Source organism: Chaetura pelagica, unplaced genomic scaffold, assembly GCF_000747805.2.
Source record: "Chaetura pelagica isolate M959 unplaced genomic scaffold, ChaPel_1.0 scaffold300, whole genome shotgun sequence".
Lineage (NCBI taxonomy): Eukaryota > Metazoa > Chordata > Aves > Apodiformes > Apodidae > Chaetura > Chaetura pelagica.
Genome location: NW_009951945.1, coordinates 2,432,522 through 2,452,507, shown reverse-complemented (window position 1 = coordinate 2,452,507; position 19,986 = coordinate 2,432,522). Strand labels below are relative to the sequence as shown.

General features: G+C 50.2%; 1 protein-coding gene across 1 annotated transcript in view; it reads left to right on the top strand.

Annotated features, from left to right (window-relative positions):
* The window catches only part of COL6A1 (collagen, type VI, alpha 1), a 24,903-nt gene extending 15,621 nt beyond the window's left edge, over positions 1 to 9,282 (top strand). The window contains exons 25-35 of the mRNA XM_009996878.1: positions 334 to 396; positions 834 to 899; positions 1,527 to 1,562; positions 1,845 to 1,881; positions 2,737 to 2,745; positions 4,396 to 4,529; positions 5,829 to 5,938; positions 6,234 to 6,417; positions 7,272 to 7,446; positions 7,857 to 7,886; positions 8,647 to 9,282. Coding sequence (XP_009995180.1) covers positions 334 to 396; positions 834 to 899; positions 1,527 to 1,562; positions 1,845 to 1,881; positions 2,737 to 2,745; positions 4,396 to 4,529; positions 5,829 to 5,938; positions 6,234 to 6,417; positions 7,272 to 7,446; positions 7,857 to 7,886; positions 8,647 to 9,257 — 1,455 coding nt within the window. The 3' untranslated portion in view covers positions 9,258 to 9,282. The remainder of the gene's footprint in view (positions 1 to 333; positions 397 to 833; positions 900 to 1,526; positions 1,563 to 1,844; positions 1,882 to 2,736; positions 2,746 to 4,395; positions 4,530 to 5,828; positions 5,939 to 6,233; positions 6,418 to 7,271; positions 7,447 to 7,856; positions 7,887 to 8,646) is intronic.
* The last annotated feature ends 10,704 nt before the right edge of the window (positions 9,283 to 19,986 follow it).

Genomic DNA, 19,986 nt, shown 5'->3' with positions numbered 1-19,986 from the left:
TCCCTACAGGAGATATTTTTTGTGCAAGTGCCCTGCCTTGATGCACTGGTAGTAACATCCAAGGGTGGCAGCCTAGGCTGAGTGCTCTGCAGTGCAGCCCCAGGGCGTGACATTGGGACTACCAGCCCAGAGGGAGTTGGATGGTCCTGTAACAGTCAAGGCCACCTTAAAGCTCTGTTCCTGAATAGCTTTGCAGTTGGGTACTAGGGAGCCTATATGCTGGTCTTCATCCCCATTCCAGGCCATGTCTCTCAAGGACATTGCATGCCAGCCCTATCTTCACCAGGCTAACACAGCTGTCCATGCAGGAATCTCTTCTGTACTCTTTTTCAGGGAACAAAAGGCTATGTTGGTCCTAAAGGTGATGAAGGAGAAGCTGGAGACCCTGGCAATGATGTGAGTACTCTGTATAAAGCTGAATCATCTTTGTGAACCAAGTGCAGGAGCTTTGGGCTGGGTCTCTAACACTGCCTTGCCTGTGGGCCAGAGTCCACCAGCAAGCACCCTTTGCTGCTGAGCAATGTCTGATGACAAGAGGAGATCTCTCCAGAGGTTCCTCTCAGCTTATGCCCAGCAAACAGCCAGATCTGTTAGGTTGAGGTGGGTATCATCTCTGCAAGGTTTTGTGTGCTTCCAGACAGCACTGCTGCCCTGTGGAGGGAGATTTTCCCAGTGTCCATACCATCCCTCCCAAGTCCAAACTTGTTTGGTTCGGTCCAGCAACCTCAGATAACATTTTTGTGGTTAAGCAGTGCTCAGCAGGCATCTGGAAGGAAAGATGCTGCACCCTGGCACACACAGACTTGTGAATTTTGCTTTTCTTTTCTTTCCAGAACCTGATCCCTGGCCCCATGGGCATCAAAGGAGCAAAGGGCCACAGGGGACCTGAAGGCCGCCCAGTAAGTGAGGACCTTGGCAGGGTTTGCACCCATGAGTGTGATGTTGGGCTGATAGAGCTCCTAAAAGCAGGACTCACCATGGACCTGCTGTGCTTGAACCAGGAGCAGGGCAGGAGCCCCTTAGGGCAGAAAATACAGGCACTTGTGCTTTTCCATGAGCCAAACATTTTCCTAGGATCAGGTTCAGAAAAGGCAAGCAGCCTTTGGGAGTGGCCACCTGAAACCTGGAAGCATTTTGGTTTGTGTTGAATTGCCACTTTGCTCGTGTTGCCTCACCTTGGTGTGGAGGCTACAGGAGAGGCATCTCCCAGGCAAATGGCATCCATCTGTCCATCTCCTGGGTGGTGTGGGGCCAATGCCAAGCCATGTCATGGTGCATGTGCCCTCTGCCTGCAGCCAGAGCTCACCTTCCTACCTTGGTGGGCTTGGCACAAGTGGACGTGGGTCTTCTTCCCCCCACCCCTTGTGCAGGCAAACAGATGGACCTGCTCAAAGCCCAGGGCAGGGGCTACCAACTGGGAAGCCAAGAGAGTTCTCCAGGCTCTGCTTACCAGGCTATGGGCAGAGTAGGCTGCTGGTGGGACTGGCTGCTCTTGTAACTGCTCTGTCCATGCTTCTGTTTAACAGGGACCGCCAGGACCTGTGGGGCCTCCAGGACCAGATGTGAGTAGGATGGGATCAAGGCGCTCCTTGCTTGCTTGGTCTGATGCTGATGGCTCCTGGGAGGGGGTTATTTCCTGGGGAGCCTCATGCTCCTGGGCTTAGTGGTGGCTGCCCCAATGAGTTTCACTGGCTGGATTTCCTTCATGGCAGTTCACCACCAGCCAGCTCCCTCCATAGTGCCACCCTCCTTTTGCACATCACTCATTTCCAGATCAGGAACTGCTTTGAGGGCACAAAGCATCTGTGGGGGTGGTGTTATTAACATGTTTGTTTTGTTTTCAGGAATGTGAAATCTTGGACATCATCATGAAGATGTGCTGTGAGTATCCCTGTGCCCTTCCTCCTGCCCTGCTTGGCTCCTTGTTGAGTGGGGAGGGCTATTTTTTCTCTGGCCCCCAGGGAGCGGGGTTGTCCCCAGGGAGCATGCAGAGGGTGCCACAGGCATTGCTCCTCTTGCATCAGTCACAGTTAAGTCAATGAGCTTGTGGAGTGGAGGGAGGTCCTCCCTGCAAGTGGGACAGCAACGAAAATGAGGCAGATCTGTTGAGTGTTGCTGTCCCCTCTCTTGACCCAGGGACTCCCAGCTCAATCTCTAGAGTAGATCATGCAACCATGTTTCATGTGTGTGTTCTGTGGCTCTGTGTACAGTTTTACCTTTCCTGGAAATGATGAGCAAAGCTGTGTAAAATCTGTGGGGACCGTTTTATAATGTTTTTGTTTGAAATAACAGGGCCTGGCTTTTCCCCTTGGAAAAGGAAGGTCTGTTCTGGGGTGTTCTGCCATGGGGAGCAGCAGCATGTATGTGCTGCAAAGAGTGTCTGGCCTATGGCCAGCAAGGAAGTGCTGGAAGGACACAGGGTACTTGAGGAACTGAGTTTGAGCTCCATATGCTGAGGATTCACTTAATCCCTCCAGGATTTGCTTCTATTTTTATTTAAATAGAATGCATCGGTGTGTGGGGAAACAGCTCTGCTGCAAGCAGTGCTCCAGGTCAGGGCATCACAGGCTGAAGCAGGAGGTAGATCTGTGTGTTTCAAACTGGAGGGAAACCTCCGCGAGCTTGAATTGTCTGGATTAGGTGTCTTTGGGTTTGCAGAAACATTCTGAGTTAGTATGTGAAAAACCCTCCTGTCCAGCATTTTAATGTTCTCTCTTTCTCTCCCTTGTCCTCTAGCTTGCTGTGGTGAGTGTTACTTGGCAAAGTTGCTCTACAAACATTTGCTAGCCCTTCTCCTTGCATGACCCCCTCCTTCCCCTGCTCCTTGCCTTGTGCTGTGGAGATGTGAGAGCCTGGGAGGGAGGACTGAACGTGCATGAGACAAGGGAGGGCAGCAAGTTCTCCTCGAGGGTGCTGTGCAGATTTCGAGGCTGCTCTGCAGATTTGGAGGCTGATGTGGCTGAGTCCTAGAGCTGGAAAACTGTTGTCGAGGTGTCCTGTGCCAGCAAGGCTGCCAGGGGGATTTTCTCCACCCTCTGCAGTTGAAAGGAATATCAGTTTAGGGCATGGTGTGGATCCAGTTCAGGCCTCCTCTTCCAAAATCCTGCGCAGCTCTGCAGAGAAATGGGTTGGATTTTTTCTGATGGTGTCCTGATGGGTTGGTTTTGCAGTCCAAAAGCTTGAAGGAAGAGCCAAGAGCACATGATGTTCTTCAGTCATGGGAAAGAGGGGAGAAAGCTGACTCAGCCTCCTCCAGCCCACCAGTGTCACCTCTGTCCTCCTGGGCTGGGTGAATGGAAGAACTGAGAAGGCTTATGAGGAAATAGGTTTTGGAATAATCACTTGGTGTTCTAAGGCTACTCACAGCTTGGAAATGCTACGTGTCTTACAAGGGGCTTTGAGCAAAAATGCAAATGGAAAGATTGGTAACCTGACTCTTGAGTCTCCTAGACAGCTATTTTCATAGAATCCCAGGCTAGTTTGGATTGAAAGGGGCCTTAAGGATCATCCACTCCCACCCCCCCTGCCATGGGCAGGGACACCTCCCACCAGCCCAGCCTGCTCCAAGCCCCATCCAACCTCCCTTTCAACACTTCCAGGGATAGGGCAGCCACAGCTTCTCTGGGCAACCTGGGACAGTGTCTCACAACCCTTACAGAAAATAATTTCTTCCTAATATCTAACCTAAATCTATTTTCTTTCAGCCTGAAACCATTCCTCCTTTTCCTGTCACTCCATGTCATTATAATAAGTCCCTCCCCAGCTTTCCTGTAGTCCCTCCAGGTACTGGAAGGTGTTCTAAGGTCTCCCTGGAGCCTTCACATCTCCAGACTAAACAATCCCAGCTCTCTCAGCCTGTGACCACAGCAGAGGTGCCCGAAGCCATCTAAGCATCTTCATGGTCCTCCTCTGGACTTGCTCTAGCATCTCCATGTCTTTATGTTGGGAAGCCCAGAACTGGGCACAGTATTCCAGATGTAGTCTCAAGAGAGGGAAGTAGATGGGTAGAATCCCCTCCCTTGACCTGCTGGCTGCCCATCTTTTGATGCAGCCCAGGACACTGGATTTCCTAGCTGTGAGCTCACATTGCAAACTCATGTTGAGCTTCCATCCACCAGTATCACCAAGTCCTTCTCCTTAGGGTTGTTCTCCATCCATTCTCCACCCAGTCTGTATTTGTCCTTGGGATTGCCCCAACCTAGATGCACTTGTCCTTATTTAACTTTATTTTTGCCTTTTTATTTTGCACTCTGCTTTTTGGGTAGACAGGGCACAGGCACCCACCTGGTCAGGACTAGCAGCAGGCAGCAATTGCTTGCTTGGGTGTGCTTCCTTGCTCTGAGCAAGCTGCTGAGATGGTAACACCAGTCCCTCTGCTCCTCTCCTTTGCTGCAGAGTGTACCTGTGGTCCCGTCGACGTCCTCTTTGTGTTGGACAGCTCGGAGAGCATTGGCCTGCAGAACTTCCAGATTGCCAAGGACTTCATCATCAAGGTCATTGACCGCCTGAGCAAGGACGAGCGGGTGAAGGTGAGATTCCCACAAGTGCTGAGCTGTGCTTGTGTGCACTCATTTTTCACTGTGAGCAGAAAAATGGGGAGATGGCTCCATTCTGAAGAACCTGTTAGTTTTCCCAAAATACATTTTATCTCTGCCTGCTGTGGCTGAGAGCTCTTCCTCCATGTCCCAGAGCAGGTGTCTCATGAAGCATCCACTTGATCAATCAGTCTCTTAGTTGTGCTGATGAGCATTTCAGGTGGATGGAGTACATGAGACAAGGTGCATGGCAGCTTCCCCTGGCTCCCTGATGGGACAGCCCCCCAGGCACCCTTGTCTGCTCTCAAGCTGGGGTTTAGGTTACCAGTTGAGCACTAACAGGATCTTTGCAGCTCAAAGCAGCAGTATTCTCCCAGGAGTGAGTCTTTCAGTCTAAAGAGGGACACAAATGCTTGCTCTCCTAACCCACCCTGATAACCTGCTGTGTGTGGGAAATTGTTTCCAAATCCTGTGATTGGAAAAGATGTTTAGCATCCAGTCTTCCCTTAAAGTATATCCAGATACATCTGTAGCCCACAGGCTGTGAAGCCATGGCACCTTCTGTTGGACACTTGTGTGGACGTGGATGGGTCCCCGGTTGGCAAAGAGTTGGTAAAAGCAGCAAAACCAATGTTTTGGAACAAGAAGAGAAGTTTTGAAAAAAGATGGGCTTTTAGCCACCCACCATGACCAGTGGCTTGTGTTAAGACCACTGAGTTGGGAAACCTTGTCTTGGGTTCTTCTTCATTGACTGGCTCACTGAATTGGTCCCCATGGGGAGATCTTTTTGTGGCTTTCCAGTACTTAAAGGGAGCCTGTGAGAGATGGGGACAAACTTTTTAGCAGGGCCTGTAGTGATAGGACAGGGAGTGATGGTTGTAAACTAAAAGGTGAGATATAGACTTAGATATTAGGATGTGTTTTCCTGCAATGAGGATGGTAAAACACTGGCTCAGGTTGCCCAGAGAATTGGTAGAAGCCCCATCCCTGGAAGTGTTGAAGGGCAGGTTGGATGGGGCTCTGAGAAAACTGATCTAATGGAAGGTGTCTCTGTTGACTGCAAGGGGTTGGACTAGATGAACTTTTAAGACCCCTTCCAACCCAAATCATTCTATGATTCTATGAGCATCCACTCCTACTGGGGTTCGTGCTGGGGAAAAAAGCAGAGGAGAGGCAGCAGAGCCTACCATGCTCGTGTTCAGTAGTAACTACCAGCAGGATTTCTGAGCTGTCTAGGTTTAATGGTTCCCCCTGAGGTATCTCACCATAACTGGCTTCTGTTTTTCCCAACAGTTTGAAGCTGGGGAGTCCCGTGTGGGCGTTGTGCAGTACAGCCACGACAACACGCAGGAGCTGGTGGCCATGGGGGATGCCAACATAGACAACATCGGGGCCCTCAAACAGTGAGTCTGTGGGGTCCCAGTGCTCCATGCAGAGACCTGACCCAGGGGCTCCTCCTCATCACCTCTCTGCCGTCTCCAGGCCCCTAGCTCCAACTACAAGGGTGCTAAGTGCCCTTTAGTGGAAAGTAGCAGTTGGCAGCATTGTGGGTGGTGCTGAGGTCAAGGAGCTTTCCAGGTTTCTACCCAAATCCTTGTCCAGGCGGGATGTTCTCCTACCTCGCAAGCACGTCAGTGAGATACATGTTCCCAGGGGCTCCCTTGGGGCTTGCAGGTTCACTGGTGTCTGTGCTTGCAGGGCAGTGAAGAACCTGAAGTGGATAGCTGGGGGCACCTACACAGGAGAAGCCTTGCAGTTCACCAGGGAGAACCTGCTGCGGAGATTCACCTCTGACAAACGCGTCGCCATCGTCATCACGGACGGGCGCTCGGACACGCTGCGGGACCCCACCCCCCTCAGCTCCCTCTGCGATGTCACCCCGGTAAGGGTGCAGGACAAGCACCCTGCCTGCACAGCAGCCATCCAGCAGGGCAGTGCAGGCTCTCTGGGGTCTGCATGGCTTTCATAGAATTATTCAGGTTGGAAAAGCCCCTTGGGATCACAAAGTCCAACCATCCTCCCTACTCTACAAAGTTCTCCCCTGAACCATCTCCACCAACACCACATCCAAACGACCCTTCAACACACTCAGGGATGGTGACTCCACCACCTCCCTGGGCAGCCTATTCCAGTGTCTTAACCACTCTTTCTGTGAAAAAACACTTGTCCAGTCTAAACCTGCCCTGGTGCAGCTTGAAGCCGTTCCCTTTTGTTCTGTCACTAATTCCCTGTGAGAAGAGACCAGCACCAACCTCTCTACAATGACCTTTCAGGTAGTTGTAGAGACTGATGAGGTCTCCCCTCAGCCTCCTCTTCCTCAAACTAAACATTCCCAGCTTTTTCAAGTGTTCTTCATCAGATTTATTCTCTAGCCCTTTAACCTGCTTCGTTGCCCTCCTCTGTCCTTGCTCCAGCACCTCCAGATCTCATCTTGAGGTGCCCAGAACTGGACACACAACTCCAGGTGTGGCCTCACCAGTGCTGAGGACAGGGGGACAATCACCTCTCTGCTTCTGCTGGTGGCACTGTTTCTAATCCAAGCCAGGGTGCCATTGGCTTTTTTGGCCACCTGGGCACACTGCTGGCTCATGTTCAGCTGCTTGTCAAATAGAACCTTTTTTGTCTCCCTGGGGCAGGGTGGACATAAAAGCACCTTCATGGGGTGAAAGATCTTCAAGTTTATGAATGCATTAGATGATGAATGTATCAGGTGATGGACTCTCAACTTCCTTGCAGGTGGTTTCTCTGGGGATAGGCGACATTTTCCGGAACCCTCCCAATCCAGATCACCTGAATGACATTGCTTGTTTGAGCAGACCCACCAGGCCAGGACTGTCCATACAAAGGGACAACTATGCTGAGCTCCTAGATGACACCTTCTTGCAGAACATCACCTCATATGTCTGCCAAGGTGGGTGAAAGGCTGTGCATGGAGGCAATAAAGAAGGCAGTGGGGATAGCTTAAGATGAAGGCTGAGAGATACAGGCTGCTTTTCCTTCCTCCAGTTGTGCTCTTAAGTAGGGGTTGAGGGTAGAAAACAGCATCCAAAGCTTAAACAAGGGACAAGCATGTCTCATGTCTCGGAGTTCTTGGCAGCCAGGTCCCAGGTCCTCTCCTGCTGCAGGACATCTCCATCCACAGCATTTCTCAAGCATGCACCTCTGTTTTCTGGTGCATGTTTATAAACTTTACCCAGTCTGGCTGTGACCCAGGTGGGTGTTTGTCCCCACTGTGGCTCTGTGGAAAGTGGAGAGTTGTGCTATAGAAGTGATTTTTCCTGAATGAGGCAGTGACTTTACTCTTTCTAATTTTCTTAACAGAGAAGAAGTGCCCAGACTACACCTGCCCAAGTGAGTTTTCACTGCTCTTGTGACATGGAGGGGGTTGTGGGTGCTCTTGTGGGGGAAATGGGAGTTTGTGTTGGTGGGAACACAGAGCTCAGACCTTGTAATAGAGAGGCTCCTGGGCTGGAGAAGGGAGCAAGCCATGTCAGACACTTGCAGGGGGGTCTCACACACACCAGCCCAAAGCACCTGGAGGAGAAGCCTAGACAGTTGCTTTCCTGGCACCTCAAACCAAGAGAGGAGAATGTGCCAGATTTTAGCCCTTGCAGGCTTCGACTGAGGCAGGTGAGTAGGTCAGTTGCTTCATGGTGGTAGGAGCAGAAGGAAGAATCAGCCCCGTGGCAGGGATATTTAAAGAGAGGTGCTTGAAAAGTGAGTATTGGGAGGAATGTAGTGGGGTGCACGTCCAAGTGAGAAGCATAGGCAGCCCTCAGACTCATCCTGGAAAGAAGCCAGTCTCAGGAGGTGAAGTGGTTCCCCAGACATGCAAGGACAGCGCTGGATTGAATTGGCGAGAGTCACTAGATTATCTAAGATCAAGTACCTGGGAATGCAGCCTGCTGTGAGCCAAACAAAAGGGTGAAAAGAGAAGTGTAGGACAGCACTGGGGTATGGAAAACCAAGCTAGCAAATACCCAAAGAGCGGGAATTTCCCAAGTCTAAGAAGGCAGGAGCCTGCGAGACAGCCGGCAGCTTCACCAGCTGTCCATGGAAGAGGCAGGAGGAGACAGGCAGCGTAACGAGCTCTGAGCCTTTCCCCTTGCAGTCATCTTCAGTGGGCCTGCAGACATCACGCTGCTGGTGGACAGCTCCACTAGTGTGGGGAGCAAGAACTTTGAGACCACCAAGAAGTTTGTCAAGCGGCTGGCGGAGCGGTTCCTGGAGGCTGGCAAGCCTGCCGACGACTCCGTGCGCGTCTCCGTGGTCCAGTACAGCGGCAGGAACCAGCAGAAGGTGGAAGCTCAGTTCCAGTCCAACTACACCATCATCGCCAAGGCCGTTGACAACATGGAGTTCATCAACGACGCCACGGATGTCAATGCCGCCCTGCGCCACGTCACCGGGCTGTACCAGCGCTCCTCGCGCGCTGGGGCCAAGAAGAGGGTCCTGCTGTTTTCTGATGGCAACTCCCAAGGGATCACTGCCAGGGCCATCGAGAGGGCTGTGCAGGAAGCTCAGCAGGCTGGCATCGAGATCTATGTGCTGGCAGTGGGCAGCCAAGCCAACGAGCCCAACATCCGTGTCCTGGTGACGGGGAAGAGCGCAGACTACGACGTGGTCTACGGCGAGCGCCACCTCTTCCGTGTGCCTGACTATACCTCCCTGCTGCGTGGTGTCTTCTATCAAACTGTCTCCAGGAAGATAGCCGTAGACTGAACATCTGGGTGGGTTTCCTGCCAAGGCCATGCCTGCTTCTGTCTTGCCTAAAAATGAAAACCAACAAACCAAAAACAAAAAATGTAAGAGCGTTCTTGACTGACCTGAAGAATTTGCATCTCTGCAGATAGTGCTGCAGCCTGGCTGTGCATAGTCCCCTTCCTTCCCCCCCTGCTTCATCATCTGCATCTCTCCTCTGTTAGCCTCCAGCTTCCCTCCCTGCCTGTGACTTGCCTCCCTCCCCACAGCAGGCAAACACAAGCACATCTAGCAATAAGCTGCCAGAACAACAATAACAACCTCATCCCACTTTTTTTTTTCTTTTCTGCCAAGAAAGAATCATGATGAGGAATTTTGTACCACTAAGGACTAGCCTGGTCTCATAAGGCTGATTGTGCTCTTTTCAGATACAGGTTTTTTGTTTCTTTCTTTCATACATCAGCTGAGCTCACAGCTTGTGAGCCCAGCTCAGCTTGCCCAGCTCACAGTGGTCCTGACCCAATGCTGTGCTCCAAGTGAGAAGTTCAAAGTTCAAGCTTTGAGAGGGGATCATTGTGGCTGGCGAGTTTGCTTCATATCTCCCATGCATGCTTGGAGGGGCAGGGGGGCTGGACTACATTACCCGAGCCAAGTGGAAGCATCTCTGGCCTCCAGTGCCATTGACTTCCCAGGGCTGGGGTGGAGGTGGGTGGCAGAGCATCTCTCTGTGCTGACACTCCCATTCAGGACAGGGAGGCTGGGCACCAACTGATGGGAAGATGGACAGCAGCCATCAGGAAGGGAGGGAAAACCCATAAAAGAACCTACATAACTGCACTCCTTCACTAACTGATCTCACGGTCCTACAGTGAAACCAGGAACCTCATGAATAACCTGATGACTTGTGTTACAGTTGAAGCTCCATTTTGGAAAATCTCTGAGCCCAGTTAGTGGGACTTGATTAATTTTATTAGTTTTTTTTTCCAGAAGTGCCAAGCTGTCTAATTCCCAGTGAACCCTCTGGGAGTACTGTTTCTATAGGACCCTCTAGGAGTTAGGCACCTGGGCCCTAGGGAAACCCACTAACTACTATCTATTGAATTAGGGCCTCATCCACAGCCCAGCAAAGTTAAGGGAAAGGCTGCCATTATCTGCCAGGGGCTTTGACTCACATGGATATACTAACAAAGGTGCTATCACTGCGTAGGTGATCCAGGCCCTGGGTGTTTACACAATTGTTTCCAGGATCACACTGAAGGTGTGGTTTGGCTGGCTGAGATTTTGTTTCAGTGCTTCCATTGGTGCTCTTGCTATGAATTCATGCGCTTTGGAGAAAGCAACAGTGATTGGCCAGGTTTTGGCATCCCAAACTCTTTACTTTGTATCCAAAAACCCATTGTACAACTTAGTTTTATGCCTGTGTTTTACTAAAGTTGTCTACCTTGGAAATTTGTCAAATAAATTGTTTTTCCATGATCTCGTTTGATGTGAATTTCATGAGCTCTCAATGTTCAGAAAGTGGAATAGAAGTGGTTGGGATCTGGGAGGACTTCAGCAGGACTCCTCACATAAAACTTAGGGGTAGAAAAGAGATTTGTCACTTTTGCATCATAAATCTGGCTGTTACTGAATGCTATAGATTTGAGGAACACTGAATTCTCTTCACCTGTGAAATAGTACAGAAAAAGTTGTATGAGAAGAGGAGCTCCCCAAGGAGGTGCTGGGGTTTCCAGAAGACCAGGTGCAGAGGGATGGTGATCACCAGGTGAAGAGGTAAGCTGTGTTTGCTTTCTGCTTGTGTTCAGAATCTCACCTCAGTGCCTCCATTTCTGGGCACGTGGGGATGCAGCTCTGCAGACAGGGCTGGTGGTGGAGGTATCAAACAAGCTCAGTGCTCCTTCCATTTGTTTCACATCCTAAGACAGCTCTGAAGGGTGGCTGCCTTTGGGGAAGCTTCCAGGCCATACCTGTATGCCCCAGAGGCTTGTTGCAACCTTTCATTGTGGATACGTGCACAGTCGCTTGCTCCCCAGACCACGTTCATGTCACAAAATCACAGACTGGTTTGGGTTGGAAGGGACTTCACAGATGATCCATTTCCAACCTCCTCCCATGGGCAGGGACACCTCCCACCAGTCCAGGCTGCTCCAAGCCCCATCCAACCTGCCCTTGAACACTGCCAGGGATGGGGCTTCCACAGCTTCTCTGGGTAACCTGGGCCAGTGTCTCATCACCCTCCCAGAAAATAATTCCTTCTTAATGTCTTAACCTAAATCCATCATCTTTCAACTTGAAACCATTCCCCTTTGTCCTGTCACCATGCCCTTGCAAAATGTCCTTCCCCAGCTTCTCTGTAGCTCCTTCAGGTACTGGAAGGCCTCTGTAAGGTCTCTTTGGATCTTTATCTTCCAGGCTGAAAAACCTCAACTCTTTTTCTCTTTGTAGAAGAGGAGCTCCAGCCCTCTCACCATTTTTGTGGCCTCTGGACTCACTCCAACAGCTCCATGTTCTTCCTGTGCTGGCGACTCCAGAACTGGACACAGTACTCCAGGTGGGGCCTCAAAAGAGGGAGGTAGATGGGGAGAACAGAGGGGCACTGCCTTGCTTCCCCCTTTTCTCATGTCCTGCTCTTAGTCATGCTTTTTCCTGACCAAGCCTCTCCATTGAGCTGCTTGTTGGGTTCCTGCAGTGCCAGGGACACCTCACAGCTGGAAAATTTGAGGAGCACCTCTGGTCAGGCTCTGCGGGTAGCTGCAGTTTGTATCAGATGTCCCACTCTCCTCTCCATGGGAAGTTAGGAAAAAATGCCTTCACGTCTGCCCTAATAAAGGCAGTTCTTGTTACAGCTGTAGAAATGTTTCTCAATGGCCTGTTGCAGCCCTCAACATGAATCACCCATGAAGGAAGGGAACATGATCCAAACAAGCCCCTGGATTACACACCTACTGTTGGGGCTGCCCAGCCAGCAGGATGCACTGCTGCCAGCAAGGCCGGGGGGGCATAAAGGGGTGTCCCCCTCTATGGCTCCTGCACCCCCCTCCCCAGGGTATGGCCCCCTCACAACCCAACAGGGCCATGTCAAATGCAGGGATGCACAAGACCCCTGGAGAAGGTCACTCTGACTTGGAGCTGGTTGACAGCTTTTTTGGAGGGGGGAAATAAGCAGGTGACAGGAGCAATTTTTCCTGTCTCCATGTGCTTCTTCCCCAGCCTTGCTTTTTCCTTTTGCTGGAAGGGGAAGAAAATCCCCAAGCAGCAAAAATGCTCTGTTTCCAAACCACAGTTCTGGAGCATTTGGTCAGTTTTACCCATGAGAAAAATCTAAATATTCCCTCTGAATTCCACTTTGTCCCAAAGAAGCCCAGTTCTGAACACTGCCAGCTGACGAGCTGTCTTCTCCAGAAGACAGAGACCAGCAAAGGTTTCTCAGCAGTGCCCAACACCTTGTGTTTGGGTGTGTTGCCTCGTGTCTCCCCACACCTGTGCACTGTCCAGGCAGGATCGTGGGAGCCTGTGTTGGGTGTTTGGTTGAAAGTCTGTCCCCTATGCTGGACCCATTTTGTCTTCCATTTCTGGTTAAATTTTCTCAGTGCAATTTTTATACTTCCATTACAAGGAAGGGCAAAAATGCTTCTGCCTGCTGGGCCTGCTTTGCTAAACTTCAGATGTTCTCCAGATGTTCAGCAAGGGGGTTTATGTAACGACGACAGAATTTGGGCCACATTTCTCTGTTTTCCTCTGACTAAATTCTCCTCATTTGAGGCAATGCTGATTCACAGCCCTTCATGGGAATGTGGTGGCTAAGGAAGTAGGGGATCTCTGAGGCCACTTTACCAGTTTGGTAGGACTCCTGGAACACGTACCCTACAAGCAATGCAAAAAGGCAACAGTGCAGTAGGCTGGAACAGGACTGAGAGTGCAATCATAAAGGACAAAACAAGAAGTGATGTAGGAGAGCTAAGCTGGTGAGAGAGCATTGTCTTGCCCAGTTAGCTCTTGTAAATGAGAAGATGAGACTGCTCTCACTTGGGAAGAACCAAGAGGCTCAGCTACACCTGCCCACTGGTTCTGCTCATCTCTCCAGAGCTCTCCAGCTTTGTGGCTGCAGCTCAGGAGCAGCTCTGCAAATCAGGTGATTGCTCTGGTCATTGCTTCTCTGTGGCCCTGCCTGCCACTGTCTTGTGTACCTGTCCAGCTCTGAGGTCTGAGTCATTTCCCTGCCCACCACCCATGGGAAGGCATGGTAGCCTCATGAGCACCACCTCCACACCCCTGGGCAGCCCTGTTCCCCAGAGGCCCAGCTCTAGACACCATGGGACTGCTGGAGACCGCAGGCCTGTCAAGGCAGCTCTTCCCCCAGCTTGCAGCCCTGTAACCCAGCCAAAGTGCTGTTGATGATGCCAGCTGTAGGCCTCAAGCTGTGGAACAATAAATAGCTGCTGTAGGATGATTTTTAATTGAGTTTTCAAAATTATTTAAGAGCCTCTTTTGTGCCTTCAGTTTTCCCAAGGAGCAGAAGTCCATTGTCTAGCCTTCCCTAGCTGTGACAGCAGGATAACTGACTCTTTAAATGCCTCTTGCTATCCTGGAGTTTGGGGTTTGTTGTAACTCTCTTATTCCCAAATGTGTTTTGGTTTAAGCAGCTGGGGTTCCTCTTCTTGATGGTGATATATTAAAAGGGAACAGGGAATGAAATAGCAGGAGCTGGAGGCACAGCAGACATCCTACCCCTGATGTCATGCTTCTGGAGAACATTTTTTGTGCTTTTTTCTTCTCTTTGGGTTCTGGCACTTTGTTCTAGGTGACTCCAAATGTCTTGGGAGATGAACTGTGGTATTCCTGGGGTAGCCACCAACTTAAACCTCTGTCTAAAAAGTCTTTCTTCATTTTTTATTTTTTTTTTGTGTGCAGTCTGTTGGGTTAAAAGATGTTGTCTCATCAAACTTAGGTTTCTTCAGTCACAGAGAAGTAAGGAATGAAGAGGCCATTGAGTCAGTTTTCTGCCTCAAAGGTTTGTTTTACCCCACAGGTTGCTTATTTCTTCCCCTGGAAGATGTTTGTCCAGTCTCAAGGAGCTCCAAGCACAGAGGCTTTACCACATCTGCAGACAGTCTGTGTTAGTGCAAATTACAGCTGGCTGCAAATGATGGAGCTGGTGCTGCTTCTGGAGAACGCTTTCTAGTGTCCAGCCTAAGTACCTCTTGCTGCCATGAAGCCTCTTACTTCTTGTCTGTGGACCCAGAGATCATGTTCCTCCTGCCCTTACAGAGTAATTTATGAACTGAGGTCTATTATTTGGTGTTGTTTTTTTTTTTCTCTCAGGACCTGAACTCATGGTTTGTTCATGGTGCCAGAAGCCTGTGGGAAGCTCTTGAAGTTGAGGTTGTGACAAAAGGTCTAGAGGTCTGTTCCCAGTCATGGCACCTATGGAGAAGATACTCACAGCAGACATGTTCATCACAGCAGCAATCTAGAAAAGCTTCTCCAGACTGGTAAAGAGGCTTGATGGTGGTGGAGGTCCTCTCTTCTTGGTTCTGAGTCTGTTAGGGGTTGTTTTCATATGTTACTGAACACTCTGCAGGGCTAACCTGCCTTTTCTGGTTGGCCCATGGGTTAGTCACACAACTATGATTTAATTTTGAGACCCCTACTCATCATAAAGTTATTGTAGGGACAGGGCAAAGCCTTTCTGAGCCCCTGTGATGCAGATAACCCAAATAGCAATAACCAAAACTAGATTTCTGGCAAGAGAACCTCAAGATATTTTGTTTGTGCCGTTGTCCTAGAGACTAGGAAGGGATTAAGGCACAAATTGTCTTTATACAGGCAGCTTTGAAACAACCTTCATGGAAGTCAACCTCTGGTTTACGTGTCGCTTGGTAGAACATGCTGAAGACTTTTCCATCTTCAGTAATAAGCTTATGCCAGCAAATCCTTTTTGAAGCTGAAATTAGAAATCTGACCTGTATTTCTGGAAAATGTGGGCCTAGTAGAGCTCCCAGTCAGAGAGGTGAGGCCTGGAGATGCTTGAGAAAAGGAAATAAATAGCATCCTTCTGCAGAATCAGACTGAGGAGGAGGGGAAGCCTGCCAGACCTTGCAGTACCCACGGTCATGCACAGCCATGTGCAGGTGAGTCTGGCTGCTGCAGCAGCACACAGGGGTGGTGGGGCCCGGAAGCCAAGGATCCCAAGTCATCACTGGCCTTTGTGCTTCCCAAATCACTTAGTTTCAAAACAGCCAGGCTGATGTTTGAGCTTTGCAATGACCTGTGACTTCCAGTGCTCCCTCTCCTGCCCCCAGGGTAGGATCTCTAGCTGGGTCTGTGTCCCATGGGGGAAGGGCTGCAGGCTGCTATAGCATGGAGCATCACTACCAGTGACTCCAGAAGCCTCTGCAAAGAGGACTAAGTCTGCACAAAATGGAATAGTTTTTACATCAGCGTGTGAGAGCCCCCAAATCCTCACAGGAATTTTAGGCACTTACCAGGACCTGTCCTTCCTGAGCCTGCAGGTTTCTACTCTCTTCCTTCATGGAGATGGGAAGTGAAATACCAAAGCAGACCTACCTGTTTCACAGAGTGGCTGGGACAGAGAGCAGCAGCTGCCTACCTGGGCCTCATCCAGCATCTCTGGTGAGAGGGGCAAGCCCCCATCTTACCAAACCTTGTCCTTCAAGCTCTCTCCCTGGATGGGCCTGTCCTTTCTCAGGGTGATCTCTGCACCATCCCTACTACCCCTTACATTTTTTCCTTTTGCTCAGCCTTGTTGGCTTCTGGGCTGTAGACCACTGGAAGTGGGTCATTTTGTTGTTAATCCCTCCTTGCCCTTTGCATGGGAGGTGGTGGCTCTTTGCTGTTCTTCCAGCTTCCCAGGAACAAGCTTTTCTTGTGTCAGGGCTGGAGTATTAAACCTTGGATGCTGCCATAAGCCAGAGGGAGACTTCTGCAATGTCACAGAAGGATCTCTTGCAGTCACACCTACCAAATCAGATGCCTAACCCTGCACTGGGTCACCTTTTGCTACATTCAAGGCATATCCAGCACAGACACTGGCTAATCCTTGGCAGCAAGAAGTCCTGGCCCATGGAGGTCAGCCAGCAGTTTCATAGATGTCTTAAAACAGCTACTGCAGGCAAGAGAGGAGCCTACAGCCCCCTTTGCCTGTGCTGCTACTGCCCCCATCATGGCCTGTGACAGCTGACATTAAGAGTGCTGACACTGTGGGTCTGGAGCACCCCATTTAGAAAGTTGGTGTCTCTCTATGGTACAAACCTGGAGTAATGTGATCCTAAAGATCCTAAACATGATCATAAGGTTGCCCCTCAAGTTTGTCTCTGTTTCTCTTTCCTTCTGCCCCAATCTTTAAATCTTGTACCCTTCAACTAGCATTTTTCATGGCTTAAGAAAAAGCAAACAGGGCAGGAATGGGTGTGCAGGGTTGGCACCTAGATGCCAGTTTTTCACTGCTCCAAAAGCGTGGAGAAAAGGCTTATCTGTCAGACCCTGGCTGCTGTTTCTTTCCTGGCTCAGTCCTAGCAAGCAGTTCAAACCTTCATAAACATGGGTATTAGCTCAAAGGGTTTTTCTATAGCTTCTGAGATCCCTGTAAATCCCTCTCTTGCCCTAAAAGAATCCAAAACTTCAGGAGCCACAAAGCATCTGCTCTTTTGTCTGAATTGTGCTTATTTCTACATAAGTGGGAAATTCAGCCCCAGAGTGTTTCAGGGGGCTCTGGATTTCTGATAGTACTGCTGATGATAAAATGATCCTTGCATATAAAATTGTCTTGTTACATGCAGTGTTTTCCCTGGGACATGAAGTGCTTGAGATTTTTCAGATGGAGCTTGTAAATCCAACATGTTGCTTTTCTAGGACAAGCCTGTCCTGGCTCCAGCTCAGGCCACGAGCAGCAGACTGCAGTTTTTTTTTCTGGCTCCAGGGGCCTAGCGTGGAAGTGCTGGGCATGTATTTAACAAGATGCAGCCAAGGGTGGCTGGATGAGTCCCATCTGGAGCTCCTTAGCTCCTTTGAAAAGTGTGTCAAAAGGGGTCTGGCGTGCAGGGGAAATTAGAACATGTGGCATATCGGTGCCTTCCAAACCAGCCATCCCAACAGCAGCTCAGGGTGTGACTCCAATTCTGTCCCTGTGACACAGTGAGGTCCTGCTGAAGTGTCCTTTGCTGCATTGCAAAGCAAGGTAGGAACAGACCAGCCTGGCATCAGTTCTCTGCACCATCCCTGGGTCTCATAGGTCCCATCCCATGGGAAGATCCGTGCTGGGTGTTGGAAGACCACATGGTCCCTGTGGTGCAGGAGGAGAGCTGTGTGCAAAAATGGTAACACTGCTCTGAAACAGCCTCCAGCTTGTGTCATCTAGCCAAGGGTCTCAGGGTCCCCACGGTTCCTGGTTTTTGGTTGTCTCATCATCTGGCCCACGCTGTCCCCTTTGTTCTGGCCAGCTCATTTTCAAGGGGATGGGTGCTGGGAATTCAGTGCTATCTAACCCAACTTGAATGGCTCCACTCTTTACAGCCACAAGGGGATTTGGGATTTCCTGCAATTGCAGAGTCCCTTGAGCTCACATGGTTTTATGTTTTCTGCAGAGCCTGGGAAGCCCCTCGTGCATATGGCAAGACATGGCCAAGAAAGACACTGCTGGTAGGTGCTGCAGGGCTGAATGGTGAGTCAACCATGACATTCCCCATGTAGAACACAGGCATTGCCACATCCCAGGAGCTGTCTCATCCAGCTGACTACAGGCTGCTGTGTGGGGGTTCTGGCTCAGTCTGCTGCTGGATGGGTACCACTCAAGATGGGAAGGCAGAAAACATGCTGTCTGGGGAGCTTTTCTGTATTCTCTTTGGCAAAGGGCAGGGGATCACAGAATCCCAGACTGGTTTACGTTGGAAGGGACCTTTAAGATCATTTGGTTCCAACCCCACTGCCACAGGCAGGAGCATAGTATCCTGGGATAGTTGGTCCAGTGTCTCACCACCCACACTGCAAATAATTGCTTCCTAATATTTACACTAAATATCTCCTCTTTCTACTTAAAACCATTCGCCCTCATCCCATCACTCCTTGCCCTTGTAAAAAGTCCCTCTCCAGCTTTCCTGTGGCCTCTTCAGGTACTGGAAGATGCTCTGAGGTCTCCCCAGAACCTTCTCTAGGCTGAACCACCCCAACTCTCTCAGCCTGTCTCCAGAGCATAACTGTTCCAGCCCTTGTGTTCCACCTGAACGTGAGGAAACACTTTTTTTTACTGTGAGGGTGGTCAGATATGGCAAGTGGTTGCCTAGAGATGTTGTGTGGTCCCTATCTGTGGAGATACTCAAAACCCACCTGATCACTGTCCTGGGCTGCCTGCTCTGGATGACCCTTCTTGAGCCAGGGAGTTGGGCTGGATGCTCAGCAGAGATCCCTGCCAACCTCAGCCATTGAACTGTGATTCTACTGGTCCCCATTTCATCAGAGGTATCTGATCTGCCTTCCTGCAGTCCTGGACTAATGAGGGTTGCAGAGGAGAGCACTCTGCAATGCCAAGGTATTATGTGAGGCAGAGGAAAATTAAAGAGGGATCTTTTCCCATCTTCAGTGTATCACCTTGGCTCAGAAGGAACTCAGTGTTTATAAAGGCTTATAAACTCTGAAATGGTTCTTGACTTACATCAAGGCAATAATGCTGGATTTGGGACTAACCCTGCTCCAGAACACCCAGAACCAAGTTGCAGGAGCTGGGCACCCTGTTGCTCACTAGCTCCTAGACCTGGTCACCAAGCTTTAGCTGGGGGCAGTGGAGGAGTAGAGAGGGGAGCTGCAGAGTTCTTGTCTTTGTGAAAGAGCAGCAGCTTGCAGAAAGTTTGGGATCTTCTGCTGATTTTGCTGCTTAGTCACACAGCAGTAACTGTAACTTGGCAGCTGCTCCTACCCTGTTCCTTTGCAAATGTTTCCATTTATGGCCGGGGTTTTTATTTCCTTTTGCCTCCAATCACTACACAGATGGAAAGTCTCCAAAAGAGGAGGCCATAGGTTGACATCAGGAGAAACCAGCTGTGTGTATTCATACCTTGCATTTCAAGCATCTCTTACAGGATCTCACCAACTGGGATGCCTAAGGGATTCATTTAGGGATCATTTTGGCCAGAAGTGGGTGCTGGGCCTGCCTGGTGGCAGGAGCACAGATGTCATCATGGTTGTCAATATTTTCCTTGCCCAGGGCTCAGTGTCAACATTTCATACTGACAGAGCAGCTGTGCCCCAGGCTGGACCTGGGTGAGGGTTTTAAATGCCCTGAGACCCAAGGTTCAAGATTAATGTCCTTTGCTGACACAAGGCTGTGCTCAGGGGTAGGTCACCAAGATTCCTGCTCCCCAAGGGACACATGCTTTAGGCAGCTCAGGCTGCTCAGCTTGTGCTGCAGTTTTACTCTGAGATCAATGAGAGTGGGGAAACAAAGTTGCCAAGAGAGGTGGTGTATGCCCTATCCCCGTAAAAGTTCCAGGTCAGGTTGGATGGGGTCTCTAAGCAACCTGTTCTAGTTGAAAATGTCCCTGTTTGCTGCAGGGGGTTGGACTACATGGCCTGTAAAGGTCCCTTCCAACCCAAACTGTTCTATAATTCCATGCTGCAGTCATTTGGCCTGGTTGTCTCTCCCAGTGGTTGGCTGCTGTGCCTGGTCCTGCCAAGGACACCAGAGAAGGGGCAGCCACTGTGAGAAGGTGGTGCTGGAAACCCTTAGGACTGTGCTTAT